General features: G+C 50.1%; 1 protein-coding gene across 1 annotated transcript in view; it reads left to right on the top strand.

Annotated features, from left to right (window-relative positions):
• Positions 1–14231, top strand: part of KIF20B (kinesin family member 20B) — an 870233-nt gene that overhangs the window by 242336 nt on the left and 613666 nt on the right. The window contains exon 9 of the mRNA XM_086921981.1: positions 509–620. Within this exon, the coding sequence (XP_086778107.1) occupies positions 509–620 (112 nt within the window). The remainder of the gene's footprint in view (positions 1–508; positions 621–14231) is intronic.

Below are 14231 nucleotides of genomic sequence, written 5' to 3'. Positions count from 1 at the left end.
ATGTACACATTTGTAGACCCACTATAGCACTGTATTTTTGCAGAATGTTTTAGTACTGAAATTAATTTAGCATTATCCGATTTACTGGTTCATCTTTGTATGTATTGTTAGTGTTTTGGTGTTTTGTACCTCACTGTCCTAATAATCTTGCTTGATTCATTACATTATTTTGGGGAGAAGCAAATAATCTCCAATTTGGTCCCTCTTTTTTTTTTTTTAAAGATAATCAATCATTGCTGTCATTAAGATTCCTCTCTCATTCAGGCAAAGGGGCATCTGACAGCTGAAACATTTTTGGCTAGTAAGCTTCAGAATTTTTTGCAGTAATTGTACTTGTATATTCCTTCCCTTTGTCAAAATATAGATTTTAAAAAGATAGCGCTTCACTAGCTTCAGTTTGTTTATTTTATAGATCACAACCCAACCATTGAACTAATGTATTCATCTTTATCCGTTCTGCAACATACAATTGACAGACATGTATTATTTGTTTCGTTGCTTCTTGTAGATCTCCAGTGGATCGAGGTTTCAGACTCAAAAGAAGCTTACAAACTATTACACTTGGGGAAGAGATGCCAGAGTTTTGCTAGCACTAAGCTGAACAGCTCTTCTAGTAGAAGGTAATCAATTTTCTCTTTAGTATTTTTGTCTAATATCTTAAAGCCTATTCATTCTAAGTTCAGAAATTTCATCATAGTTTTAAAGTATGAGGCAGGACTTGAACGGGATGCCTTTTCTTTTAATTAATTAAAATCTAATTGTAGTTTCTACACCTTTCTTATTCAGTTACACCTCATGTTCAAACTTAGAATAGTGGAGAGCATGAGGAAGACCTACAGTGAATAAAGTTTTCTTTTGTTTTTTGTCTGAATGCTGAGGTTTGTCTCAAGTCCGTGGCTTAAAGCTTGGCCAGTATTTGCACCACCCACTACACCTGCTCGTCGTCTCTCCCTATGCCATATTTTCCTACTCCCTTGGTGGCTCTGCTTTGTCCACGCTCAATGGCGGAAATGCAATTTCTGTAGGGGTCTGATTTGTTATGCGACTGCACACCCGGTGTTGGATGTGTAGAAATGTGATCATATTGCCCCCTATTCACTTTTCTCTGCACTGATGTCTTTAACCCATCTGTTCTATGATGTAAGATTTTTGATCAGCTGTCTGGTGACCTGTCTAACCACATAATGTCAGCTGGCAAGATTTGGTAAACCTTGGCTCCATCTTGAAATGTGTGGACCTAAGTGCCCCCTGGAGTCTAAGCCAGTGTTATCCATCCACACTTACTTTGAAACAAACCATTTTTTAACAAGTTATTAAGCCATTTTTTGCTTTTTCCTTTCCTTACATTTTTCCTGGGTCACAGCGTTTGATGATGCTTTGTCTTTTTTCTTTGGCTGTCCTTCTTGTACTATCTTTTTACGTTGACTTTACCCATTTTTTTCTCTTACTCTTTATTTTTCATTTATTCTACGATTGATTGGTTTCATACAGTGTAATGTCCCCACTCCACTGAGGTTGAGGGAAGATTTAAATAATTATAAAACAAAAATGAATAAATGGAATCTTAAATTGTACATTTTACGTGGATAGAAATGATTGGTAGAAAGCTGTGGACATCGAATGCCACGAGAATGTGCGGCTACTAGCAAAGGTAGCATTTCTTGAGGTTCATTAATGGAATGCACTGAAATGGTGGCAGTGATTAATTTAATCTCTCAAATCTAAAGATGTACAAAACAGTGTCAATATTTCGTTGGCTTCTGGAAGTAGTAAAAATGATTTTACATTTTGCTGGATGAATAGGGGACTGACTTGTATTTCCCCTATCTAAGAGGGAATTAAGTTTTAACTGTGGGCATATAAGCTTAATGATATCTATGTCTTTTGTGATTGTGAGTAACAGTATTGAGTTATCTTTATATGACTTTAAAGTCGGTAGCCTGCACAACCAAATATTTATAGATTTGGCAATGGAGCATTGAGTTAGTGGAATCACAAGGCAAGTAATACATGAAACGCTGTTCAAAACTAATCATTGCCACAAGGGAGAGGCAGGAGCCTACAACCCCCAGAATTGCTTGCGGGTTTCCTGATGCCACAGCTCACGTCACTCTCGCGCCTGGACAAACTCAGGCCGCTCTGACCTGATCCACCAGCTACCCCAGCTACAGCATAGAGAAGTGGTCAGAGATAGTTCATCCTCCCTCAATAGCCCTGGAATACCAGTAATTGATCTACCACCAGCGTGCTGCCCCATACTTTGATTTTGGTAGGGGTACCAGGCCTTGGACCTCTAAAGGCTGAGCCTCCTGACCAACCTATTAATAAAGTTGCACACTGGCTAAGAAAACCTGCCTGAATCAAAGTGAAAGATCATAGGCACATCTTGATGGCCAGGAGGGTCTCTTGGATAGGTCGGTCTAGAATAACATTTGATTGCGGTAGTGTGAAAGTCTCATTCAGATTCCCAGAACTAGCTTGAAACATCTTGCAACAGACCTCCCAGTCCCTTTATCTAGAGTCTGGTATCAAGTCACTACCTGTGTGGTTTTTTTACAGGCCTCTCAAAATATCATAACCAGCAATCTCCTCCCATTCCAGGCAGGAGTTTCTTCTCTCTGGGGTATACAGACAACACACAATCCCTATGCTCCCCTGAGGGACCTTAATGAACCAGACTGACTGCAAGATTGTGAGGGGAACAGTTTAGCCACTGTTATGTCTGCGGCATCACCGTCCAAGTGGAAATCTGGGAGACACACGCTGGTGCTAATGCTAACCATCATCTTCGCTATAGAAGTGGCCCGGGGGCAAGTATCATGGGAACTAGTATTCCAAAGTTGGGCTTCACTGAGCCATTTTTAAACCATACCACGGCAGGGGTGAAAACCTAAAAATTGTATCCTGGAACGTGGCGGGTCTAGCCGCAAAATTAGCTGATGACGGGTGTTTCTATTTTATTGGATTCTTTTTTTCTTTTTTTATTCTTTATTTATAGTTTTCACAAAACAAATAGTTAGGTTCATGTGATTACATAGCATCTAACACATAAAACAACATTGTCTGTCCTGATCCAGTTAGGAAAACACTTACCGTTTTGTTATAGACAAGTAATGTTTGTGCCAGTAGGTAAGTTCGAAAAGGTTGCATATATCAAGTGATCTGGATGCTGGGGGTTGCAATTGAGCAAATGGATCCCAATTAGCATTGCAGTATGACATGCTGAGCATCAAGGCTATAAACGTCGGTGAGTGTTACTCCCCCAGTGTAAATCGACTTCTCTCTTGGCCAACAATTACGCTAGCACACAGAAGTGCCAAGAAGTCTTGGGGAGGCCTTGTACGTGTCCTAGCATTGCCTGTAGGGTTGTGAGAAATGTTCATGTCAGTCATGACAGACTTCGTCAATAACACCCTTCCAAAATTGGGCCACCTTGTCACACGTCCATGTAATTTGTTCAAAGTCTGCCATCGGGGTGCCACATCGAGGGCATGTGTGTGCGTGCTGGGTCCATTCGGTGTACCTTGGCAGGAGTCATTTATTATTATTATAAAGGCTTTTATAGCGCGCTCTATTACTAAAGAATAGTATCCTGGCGCGAGAAGGTACAAGCGAAGCAAAAGGGTTCTTGGAAAGGCAGAAGGGAGGTGGATTACAGAGTGATGTTAAACAGATAGGTTTTCAGTCCTTTCTTAAAAGCCGTGATAGTAGAAGCGGTCTTGATGTGGAGGGGGAGGGCATTCCAGGCTTTCGCAGCTCTAACCGCGATGGATTGGCCGCCTAGTCTACAGTACTTAAATTTAGGCACGGACATTTGGCATAGATTGGCAGACCGGAGGAATCGGTTAGGGACATAGAGGGTAAACCTTTTCCTCAGGTAGGCCGGGCCAATTTGATGGACAGCGCGGTAGGAGATGACAAGAATTTTAAACATGATACTATGGGCAATTGGGAGCCAATTGAGGCTACGGAGTAGGAGGCGAACACTAGAACTCTTGGGTATATTAAACACGAGTCTCACGGCGGCATTTTGTATGACCTGAAGACGGTGAATCGAATAGGCCGGTAGTCCACAGAACAGGCCATTCGCGTTATCTAACCGGGAGAGTATTAGAGCGCGAGTGACCGGCTCTTTAGCCTCTCTAGGGAGAAGGGGGAAAAAACCTACGTAGGGTTTTCAAAGTAGAGAAGCAGACCCCGTGAGTTTTTTTATGTGGTCCTCAAATTTGAGGTAATTTCCGAACCAAACTCCTAGATTTTTTGCTGGGCCGCCAATGGATTTAGGACAGGGCAGATCAGTAGGCCAGAGAAGGTCGCTAAAATTGTCAGGGAAGGAACCATATAGCAGAACCTCAGACTTGCCTTCGTAGCATTTTAACTGGGCAAGTGCTAGCCATCGGAAAACTGATGATAGGCAGAGTTGGGCCGCCGACGTATCCAAATTGTTCTTAGGCCAGGTAAACAGAAGTTGGGTATCGTCGACGTAGGCCATAATTTTTGCCCCTAGCTGTTCTGCTAGGTAAATTAATGGGGTAAGATAAACATTAAAAAGCAAGGGGCTTAAAGTGGAACCCTGTGGAACTCCAGTGTCAAGTTTCTTTGGGGAAGAAGCGAAGGGAGGCATCCAGACTTGTTGAGTCCTGTTATCTAAGAAGGATGTCAGCCAATCGAGTGCAGGGCCAGTTATGCCAATAGTGGCTAATGTGGTAAGTAGGAGGGAGTGGGGTACCGTGTCGAAGGCGGCAGAGAGGTCTAATAAAATCAGAGCCGCTCTGCCACCTCCGTCCAGACACTCCCGGATAGCCTCGGATATTTCAACTAGGGCTGTTTCAGTGCTGTAGGCAGCCCTGAATCCTGACTGTGCTAGGTTTAATGCCTGAGAGGTTTCGACAAACTTGTCCAGTTGTTTAAAAGCAATCTTCTCGCAGACCTTGGCTAGAGCTGGCAATAATGATATAAGCCGATAGTTGGAGGGGACGGCCGAGTCCAGCCCAGTTTATTTCAGAAGTAGAAGCAATTTTGCTTGTTTCCAACAAACCGGGACTGTAGCAGTGAGAAAAGAAAGGTTAATGATCTGAGTGACCTCATTTCCAACTGTTTCCGCTAGACCCCCGAGGACTCTAGCAGGGCAGGGGTCAGAGGGGATCCCGATTTTAAGGCCATGAGGACATCGACACTGTCAGATTTAGAGGGCAGAGCAAAGTTAGCAAACTGCTCTGTGGGTTCCGGCATCATAGAGGGAGGAAATACAGAGGGGGAGGGAAAGCTGTTACAGACAGCCAGCAGGTCATCTTGAATTTTAGCAAGTTTATCGACAAAAAACACAGAAAGCTCTTCGCACCATTTCTCAGATGAAGGCAGCAAAGGTTGAGCGGCACATGGTGAAACAAAGCTTTTTACGGTGGAAAAAATGTCCTTGCTGTTATTATTAGGTTTATTAATTCGTCCAGCATAGTAGTAGCTCTTGGCAGATCTGATAGCCGCATAATACTTTTTTGCGCCACCCATAGATTCTTCTTAGCCTCAGGCAGATATGCTTGTCTCCAAATTCGTTACAGTTTCTTGCAACCCGATTTGAGTTCACGAAGAGTGTGAAAACCAGGGTTTGGAGGGAGTAGTACGTAGTCTACAGACCCGGCCTTTATTAACAGAGGCAGCGGTCCCGTGTTCGACCCATATATTGAAGGAGCTAACTGCCGCCTCGATTTCTAAGGGTAGTAGTGGGCGGGAAACAGCTAAGTAGTCTGACAGGGTATCTAAATTGATCTTCTGTGCGTGAGCAACTTAAGGACCGCTCTGCGCAGTAATAGCCAGAGACCAAGAAAACCTAATCAGCTTATGGTCTGACCAGGTCACTATCTCAGGGCAGGTCATAACAATATTGAAGTTGGAACAGACCAAATCTAGAACGTGTAAGCCCGCCCTAAAAATTTTAAATGTTGTATTTTATGTTAATGGTTAAAGTAGACTTTTGTGTTTTTTCGCAACAATAGCGTCACTGTATCCGTGAGGGGTTGACCCAGGTCCTGTTCCCACGCCAACCGGAGCCCTTCATCCTTAGTTTGGAGCATTGTGATGGCAGCTCTGTACATTCTTAACAGAAGTTCCTACCACTGTCCTTGAGAAGTACTATGAATCGGGGAAATATGGTGGTTCTAAGGGATAGCTGGGGATCCGCGTTCTTAGTGCCCCTGCAACCTGCATAGTATAAACTGGTCCGTAAATGTGGCCTCTATGAATCGGACATCCTCAACACGAGAAAATGTGTCCTCAGGGGAATACGTCCCCGAATGTAGTCAAATTGAATTTAGGCACGGTACGCTGCACCGTTGCCTTCTAGGTGATGGGTACCCAAAGGTTCCTTGCTAAGGGAAGTGCAGAGCAATAAAGGAGTTGTGCCCCGGTCGCCCCAGAAAGTTGTTTCCAGGCCCAGCTGGTCGTAGATAATGTCTGAAGGTCCTGTGGATCTCTTGCCAAGCCAATCGGCCAAAGTGCGGCTAGGGGGTGGGATGAGAGAGATCGGCCTTTGGTCACAAATAAGGGATACGAGAGTGAAAATGAAACGAGTGTCTCGAAGCTGTACTATCGACAAAATCAATAAAAAAAAATCGGGATTCCAAACCCACCCATCCGCCCGCTCTTATGGCAATTTCGGGGCATCCCAGCTGACTCTTGGTTGTCTGCCACCCCACACCAGCTGTATTAGTTGGGAACAGAGTCTAGCAAAAAGTCTTATACAAAGGTATTGGTATATCCTGCAAGAGCTATAAGAACTGTGGTAGAACGGCCATTTTTTATCACAGCGATTTTTACCGCCATAGTTGGGGGGGGGGGTGGGGGGGGAATTCCCAGACGCCAGCAGGTCTGGAGCGAGCAATCGGGGGAGGCCAGAGGTGCAATCGAAACTGGCCCCCAGGGGCAGACCAGAGGTGTGATCGAAACCAGTCTCTCATGGGAGGCCGGAGTTGCCATTGAAACTCCTTGTCTTCTCTCACTAGGGTGGCCCTCCCTCTCCCAACGGGGGCTGGCACGTCTAGAGCCTAAGCTGTGCTGGGGCTGGGGTCATGTTAGGCCCACGGAGTCAGGGACCTCGGGAAGGGAAAATGGCAGCCGGTGGGCCTATGGGGCCTTGCGGGTTCGGGGCTGGGAAGGTGGCCGGGGACAGGCCGAGGCTGGTCGTTGGCGTTTGGACGGACAGGGGCAGGGCGCCCAGGGGTTTCTAGGTACAGGGCTGGGCTGACGGGGGGGCTAAGTAGCGGGGGGAACCACGCCACGAGGCCAGGTCCAACACGCGTCACCCCCAGCTGAAAGGCGGAGAGAACTACCCATCCCCTTGGGGGTTCTCTTCACTGAGACGGAAGAATCGGGACAGGCCGTCTGCTTTAGCGTGGTCAACACCCGGCCGGTGTTCAACAGTGAAATCCATCCCCTGGAGGGAGATGGACCATCGCAGCACTTTGGGATTCTCCCCTCTCATTTGCATTAGCCACCGTCGAGGTCGGTGGTCGGTTTGGACCCGGAAGTGAGTACCGAACAGGTAGGGCCTCAGCTTCTTCAGGGCCCAAACCACCTCGAAGGCCTCCCGCTCGATGGTGCTCCACCTTTGCTCTCGAGGGAGTAACCTCCGGCTAATGAAGGCCACTGGCTGATCAGGCCTTTCTCGTTCATCTGGGACAGGACGGCCCGATGCCATGCTCGGAGGCGTCCATTTGGACCACGAACTCTTTGGAGTAGTCGGGGGGCCTGTAACACAGGGGCGGTACACATGGCGTGTTTCAACGCTTCGAACGCCTCTTGGCAGGCAGGGGTCCAGCTTACCTTCTTCGGCTGGCTTTTGGAGGTTAATTCTGTGAGGGGCACTACGATGCTGCAATACCCCTTTATGAATCGGTAGTACCCCGTGAGCACCAGGAACGCCTGCACCTTTGTTTGGGTGGTGGGGGCCTCCCAGGCCACGATCGCATCGATCTTAGGTTGGGGGGTGCTACGAGGACGCTGCCGACCTGGTGCCCCAGGTAGACCACGGACCCTTGTCCGATTTGACATTTACTTGCTTTAATGGTGAGACCCGCCCTCTGTAGGGCTAACAAGACCTCTCGGAGGTGGAGGAGATGTTCGGTCCAGTGGGAGCTGAATACCGCAATATCGTCCAGATAGGCGGCGCTGAATTCTTCCAACTCGGCCAGTACCTGGTTCACCAGTCTCTGGAAGGTGGCGGGGGCGTTTTTCATGCCGAAGGGCATCACCCGGAAATGGTAGTGACCATCCGGGGTGAAAAAGGCGGATCTCTCTCGGGCCCCTTCTGTCAGGGCGATCTGCTAGTATCCACTGCTCAAGTCGAAGGTGCTGAGGTATCGAGCAGACCCTAGGCGGTCAATGAGCTAGTCTGCTCGGGGAATGGGGTGAGCGTCTGTTCTGGTGACTGCGTTGAGCCCTCTGTGGTCCACACAGAATCTCAGCTCGGGGACAGCGCCAGGGGCCGCGGCCTTGGGAACCAGCACCATGGGGCTGGGCCATGGGCTGTCGGAGGCTTCGACCACTCCCAGGGCTAGCATCTTGGAGACTTCGGCCTTGATGCAGGCTCGCACTCAGTCGGGAACGCGGTAGGCCCTGTGCCGTACCGGAGGTCTGTCCCCGGTGTCCACATCGTGGACGCACCAACTGGTGACTCCGGGGACGAGGGAGAAAAGGTCAGAGAAGTGTCCCAATAACTGGCGACAGTCCTCGCGCTGCTCGGGGGTGAGGGAAGGGGTGAGACTCACTCCCTCTACGGAGCCATCTTTCTCCTTCGCACACAAGAGTTTGGGGAGAGGATCCGTCTCTTCTTCTGCCCCGTCGTCGGTGGCGAGGAGTAAACTCAACTCGGACCGCACGAAGTGGGGTTTCAGGCGGTTCACTTGAAGAACCCGCAAGGGGTTCCTCGGGGACTGTACATCAACGAGGTAGGTAACCTGGCTCTTTCGTTCCACCACTTTGAAGGGACCTGTCCACTTGTCCTGCAGGGCACAGGGTTCCACCGGGGCCGTCACCCAGACCTGCTGTCCGGGCTGAAACTCGCCCAGAGTGGCATTCTGGTCATACCACCTTTTCATTTCTTCTTGACTGGCCTCGAGGTTTGCCTCGGCCAGCTCTCGGAACCTCCGAGTTTGGTTGTCAAGAGCCAGAATGTATCGAAACACATCTGGTGGGGGCTCAAAGGACGTCGTCTCCCACCCTTCCTTGACCAGGCTAAGGGGTCCTCGGACGGGGTGCCCGTAGAGCAGCTCTAAGGGGCTGAACCCCAGGGACTTCTGGGGGACTTCGCGGTACGCGAACAGGAGGCAGGGGAGGAGGACGTCCCACTTGCGTCTCAGGGATTCCTCCAGGCCCATGATCATCCCCTTGAGGGTGCGGTTGAACCGCTCGACCAGGCAGTTACCTAGGGGGTGGTACGGGGTGGTGAACTTGTACGTCACCCCGCACTGTTGCCAGAGAGACTTCATGTACTTGGAGATGAAGTTCGTTCCTCTGTCGCTCACTACTTCTCGCGGGAACCCCACCCGGGAGAAGATCCCCATGAGGGCCCCGCCCCACTACTGGGGCTGTCACCGTTCGGAGGGGGATGGCTTTGGGATATCGGGTGGCGTGATCCACCAGGACCAGAATGAACCGGTGTCCTAAGTACGTTCGGGGTTCAAGGGGCCCCACAATATCGATTCCCACCCGTTCAAAGGGGGTACTCACCACGGGGAAGAGTTGGAGAGGAGCCTTGCTTCGCCCTCCGCTCTTTCTGCTGGCCTGACACGTGGGGCAGGACCTGCAGTGGGCCTCCACATCAGAGCGCATGTGTGGCCAGTAGAAATGGGTGACCAACCGGTGGTATGTTTTGTCTTGACCCAAGTGTGAGAAGTTGGCCCGATATGCAACGTTCGCTATTCTAGCGACCGCTATGTATCGTTCCAACGACCCTTATGGTGTTTGGTTGTAAGTCAACCTATAGACCAGCTATCCTAGTAGCATGGATACGAGCAGTCTAAGGCTAAAGACTCGAGAGGGCGCGTTAAGCCAGCTGTTTACCACACATGTACCCCTTGAACACCCAGTGAAAGGACACCACACAAGTGTTATGAAAATAAACAGTATATTTATTAAGAATCACAACAGCCCTGTACTCTTTATGAGGACAGGGTACTAAGCACAAACCAAATCTCTTTAGCAAATACCTCAAGTGCACAGTTTAAAGACAAGTGTCCTAGGACACGGAAAGGTTAAGGCAAGTCGGAAGCGAGGGACTCGGGACCCTAGAGTAAGGAGGCTATGCAGGCACCGAAATGCCGAGTTACCTAGCCACGAGGGCTGCGGCTGCACAAGTCTTACAGGCGTCGGGGTCTTCGCTGACGAGCCAGGAGCCGGAAGAAAAGGAGTTGCTGGCCGGCGACCAGTGTTGAATAGTTCGTAGAGATTGATGAAACCTGAAAGCAGAGGGGACCAAGTTCGTACTACTAGCCAGTAGTCAGAGGGTACCAGGAAGGCACCGGTTGGCCGTCACCTCGACCAGGTGAGTGGGCGACGCTAGGCTCTGCAGTCTCTCGGACCAGGAGGCGTTGTCGGCGACCACGGTGGAGGTGCGAGCTGTCCCACGACGGATGTCGCTGTCGGCGTCTTGGGTGGACCAGGAGGGTCCGGGGTGCCTCTCAAAAGATGGAAGCAGGGGCCAGTCTGGAGCAACCAGACCGGCAGTGTTGATTCTTGGTCGTCGTCACAGAAGGGCACGAGCCAGCGGCAAGTGACCAGACAACGTGCTGAGCAGCGAGCAGAAGGGCCCCACGCAGATCGTGGAGATGCTGGGAGACTGCACTTCGGTGCTGGAGCGGCTCAGGGTCGGGGCTTCTCGGACCCCAGAGCACTCACCAGAGAGTTACCTCGATGGTCGTGCTGGTTTTTAAGAGCGTGCAGGTTCTGATGATGGCCGGTCCCTCGAGGTCTCGTCGCACCCACAGATCACAGCTGAGCTGATGACGTGGGTAGAGGTCAGAGGTGCCAGGGAAGCCGGTTCTCGTCGAGCTGGGCCGTCGGATTCCTTGAGGAAGGACTTACAGCAAACCGCAGAGTTCTTAGATGGTGCCCGCTGATGCAGGGTGACTACTCCTTAGCCACAAGGGAGAAATCTTGAGAAGAGTCTTGAAGTCCTTTCGTAGAAAGTATTCTTGATTCAAAGATGATCTAATTTGGAAGGGTCCCCGCTCCGGCCTTTATCCTAAAGAAAGGGGTGGGTACATGACTAGGTCCTGCCCTAAGGGTGGGACCAGGAAGGGGGGTAGTTACACCCCTCTCCCCTGCCGGACTTTCCCCAGGCCAGGGTTGTCGCCCCTGGAACTGGTTCTAACCGGCAGATGCGTAGTGAGCACCGGGGTGCCACTCCGCAGTCACCTTCTCGCAAAAGCCCTACCTACCCAGAATACACAAACCCTGTCTGGGACGGTGCGAACACCGCCCTTGACAGGAAACCCTTTGTCCAAGTGCTCCTCGCTGGAAGGACTCCCAGCAGCAGGAGGTCAGACTTGTGTCTGTGGTGGCAGCATCCATTTTGTGGAGCTGAGGCTTTCGTTAACTTTAACCGGGGTTCACAGTCACGTACATGTCGTGTCCCTCTAGAAGGGCGGAATGCTAACCTCGTCGCCAGAGTTGATGAGAGGGCAGCATCCCGATTTGTATGACACCTTACTCGACATGTCTTGATAACGCGACACCGAAGTTACCGATATGGTACGCGTTATCATGGAACAGCCATTGGGTCTTGATTCCGCAAGCTGCAACCGGGCTCGGCTCGGGCCAGAGCTTAGTTCACACGAGCCCATGCACTCTGCCTTCAGGATTGTCAAGGCCTGCCATAGGAGTGACTGATAGGGACTCGGGCGTCCATTGTATGGTTAGATATAGAGCTACTATATCTAAAGCAAAGGGTGATTACCCGACTTTGCCCCCGCTGTCATGCAGCCAGTTGTGTCAAATTTAGGAGGCCAGCCAGGGGTGGCATAATACATGCTGCAGCCCCTGGCGGCCCTGGGTACACCTATGCCCTGAGTTACAGGGTCTGATAAGGTGGCCCAGTACCAATTGGAAATGTACCTATGGTACATGGAATCCATTTTAAAGAGAGAGCAGTAGGCCTGGGGTCCTGATTGGCAGGGTCCCAGGTCGACTATGTCAAAAACCAGCTAAAACACAGGGCAAAAAGTTGGGGGCAACCATAGTCAGGATGTACCTTCCTACACAACCCCCCCCCAAACGAAAGGAGATAAGGCTATCCTTGTCCAGGTAAGCCTCTATTACCTAAGTGGCCATATAAGGAAGGACCAGCTCTGGCTTGGTTTCCCCCTGTGTCATGGTCCACTAGGCAACCCCTCACCCTAAGGGTATCTGAGGGTCTCCACCATAGGGAATCTCTGTCTCTGGAGTGTCTTGGGAAAGAAGAAGGCTGATGCTGGGATGGAGTACTGAAGTGAGGCTCCTCTACCTTTGGGCTCAACTTCCTCCAATCACCATTCATCCTGCGTGCCTTTCTTTCTTTAGCTGAGATGCACTGAGCTCTCAGGGTCAGCCTCTGGCTACCTAAAGCTGGAGGCTGAGTCCCTCTGGTTGGCTTACTGGAGGGACAGGTCAGGTCTGGGGTTTTTAGGCCCCATGTTTGGCTGTGCCCAACAGTGTCCAGCTGTGGGAGTTCCCTAACTACTTTTAAGGGGGATCCCTCAGGAGTCTGTTCTATTTTCACTTGGCTAGGTTTACCAGCTTCAGTGATCCTAATCGGCTGATTAAGGGGTTCTTTTGGACAGGGGGGCCTTTTGGGTCCACCACTGGCCTCCCTGATCTCTTCAGCCCTGGGCTGACTGAGGCAGGGTAGAGAGGTGCAGGTTACCTGCTCCAGACTGGGTCCCACCTGGGAAGGGTCCACTGCCATCAGGGGCTCTGGCAGGCTAGGCCTGACTACCTCTGGGGCAGTTCCTTCAACAGGGGTAGAGTCAGTTCCCTGAGGAGGCTGGCTCTCACCTAGTGTCTGGGAGGGGGAAGACTCTTCTTCCTCCTCAATGCTCTCTGTTTGAGTGGAGTGATCCATTGTTTCAGGCTTCACAACCTCACTATCTGTCTGAGTAGAGGCTGAGACCATTTCAACCTTGCCAACCTTTTCAGGAGGGCACTCAGTCTGTGTTTGGGCTGTGACTGCCACAACCCTCCTATCCTGCTCTGGAAAGTCTGTCTGAGCCTGGGCAGTGGCTACCACTGCCCTTCCAACCTTTTCAGGGAGGAATGGTGCTTGGACTGGGGCTGTAGCTATTACTGCCCCACTAACCTGTCTGGATAGGCCTATCATTCTGGAGTGAGTTTCTTGCTCCACCTCAGCCCATGCTGAGAGTTCCAGGTCGTTCCCCAGTAAGCAATCTACAGGTAGGTTATCTGTCACTGCCACTCTCATGGGCCCTGTGACATTACCCCAACTGAGCTTGACTACTGCCATGGGATGCCTTCTCTCCACTCCATGAATGTCTGTCACCTGATAAGTAAAACCAGGGGTCAGTTGAGCAGAGGGGACCAGATGGTCACTCACCATGGTGAGGCTGGCCCCTGTGTCTCTGAATGCCTCAACTTTCTGACCATTCACTAAAACTTCTTGTCTATACTTGCCCAAAATGTGGGGTCCAGTCGTGAAGTTGGCAAACCCCATGCCAGTCTCACAGACAAGAGTGTGGTCAGGGAACCTGGCTAAGCCATAGTCCTCCTGATTGCCCAAAGTAATGCCCACCACATTCTTGGGGGCACTCCCACCACCTGGGGGATTACCACTAGTGGTAACAGGAGGTCTGGGAGTGTTACTTGGGGGTATGTTTTCCTTATTGCTATTTTTAGGGCACTTGGCATCACTTTTGTAATGGCCCACCTGTTTACAGGTATGGCAATAAGGTTTCTTCTGTTCTGAAGGAGTGTTCTGGGACCCACCACCCTTGTTGGAGTTTTGGGGCCCTTGCGAAGTCTTCTCTGTGGATTTATCCCCACCCTTCTCTTGAGGCTTGGTTGATTCCCTTTTCTGGTCACCACCCTGGTTTTTAGGCCTAACCCTGGTTCTGACCCATTTGTCTGCCCTCTTACCCAATTCCTGTGGAGAGGTCAGATCAGAGTCTACCAGGTGCTGGTGTAATAACTGGTTCTGACAATTATTTAAGATTTGCTCCCTTATAATTAGATTATACAATCCTTTA

The sequence above is a fragment of the Lissotriton vulgaris genome, chromosome 5, assembly GCF_964263255.1.
Source record: "Lissotriton vulgaris chromosome 5, aLisVul1.2, whole genome shotgun sequence".
Taxonomy (NCBI): Eukaryota; Metazoa; Chordata; class Amphibia; order Caudata; family Salamandridae; genus Lissotriton; species Lissotriton vulgaris.
The sequence above is the reverse complement of the archived record's forward strand: the minus strand, read 5'-3'. Positions and strand labels throughout refer to the sequence as shown.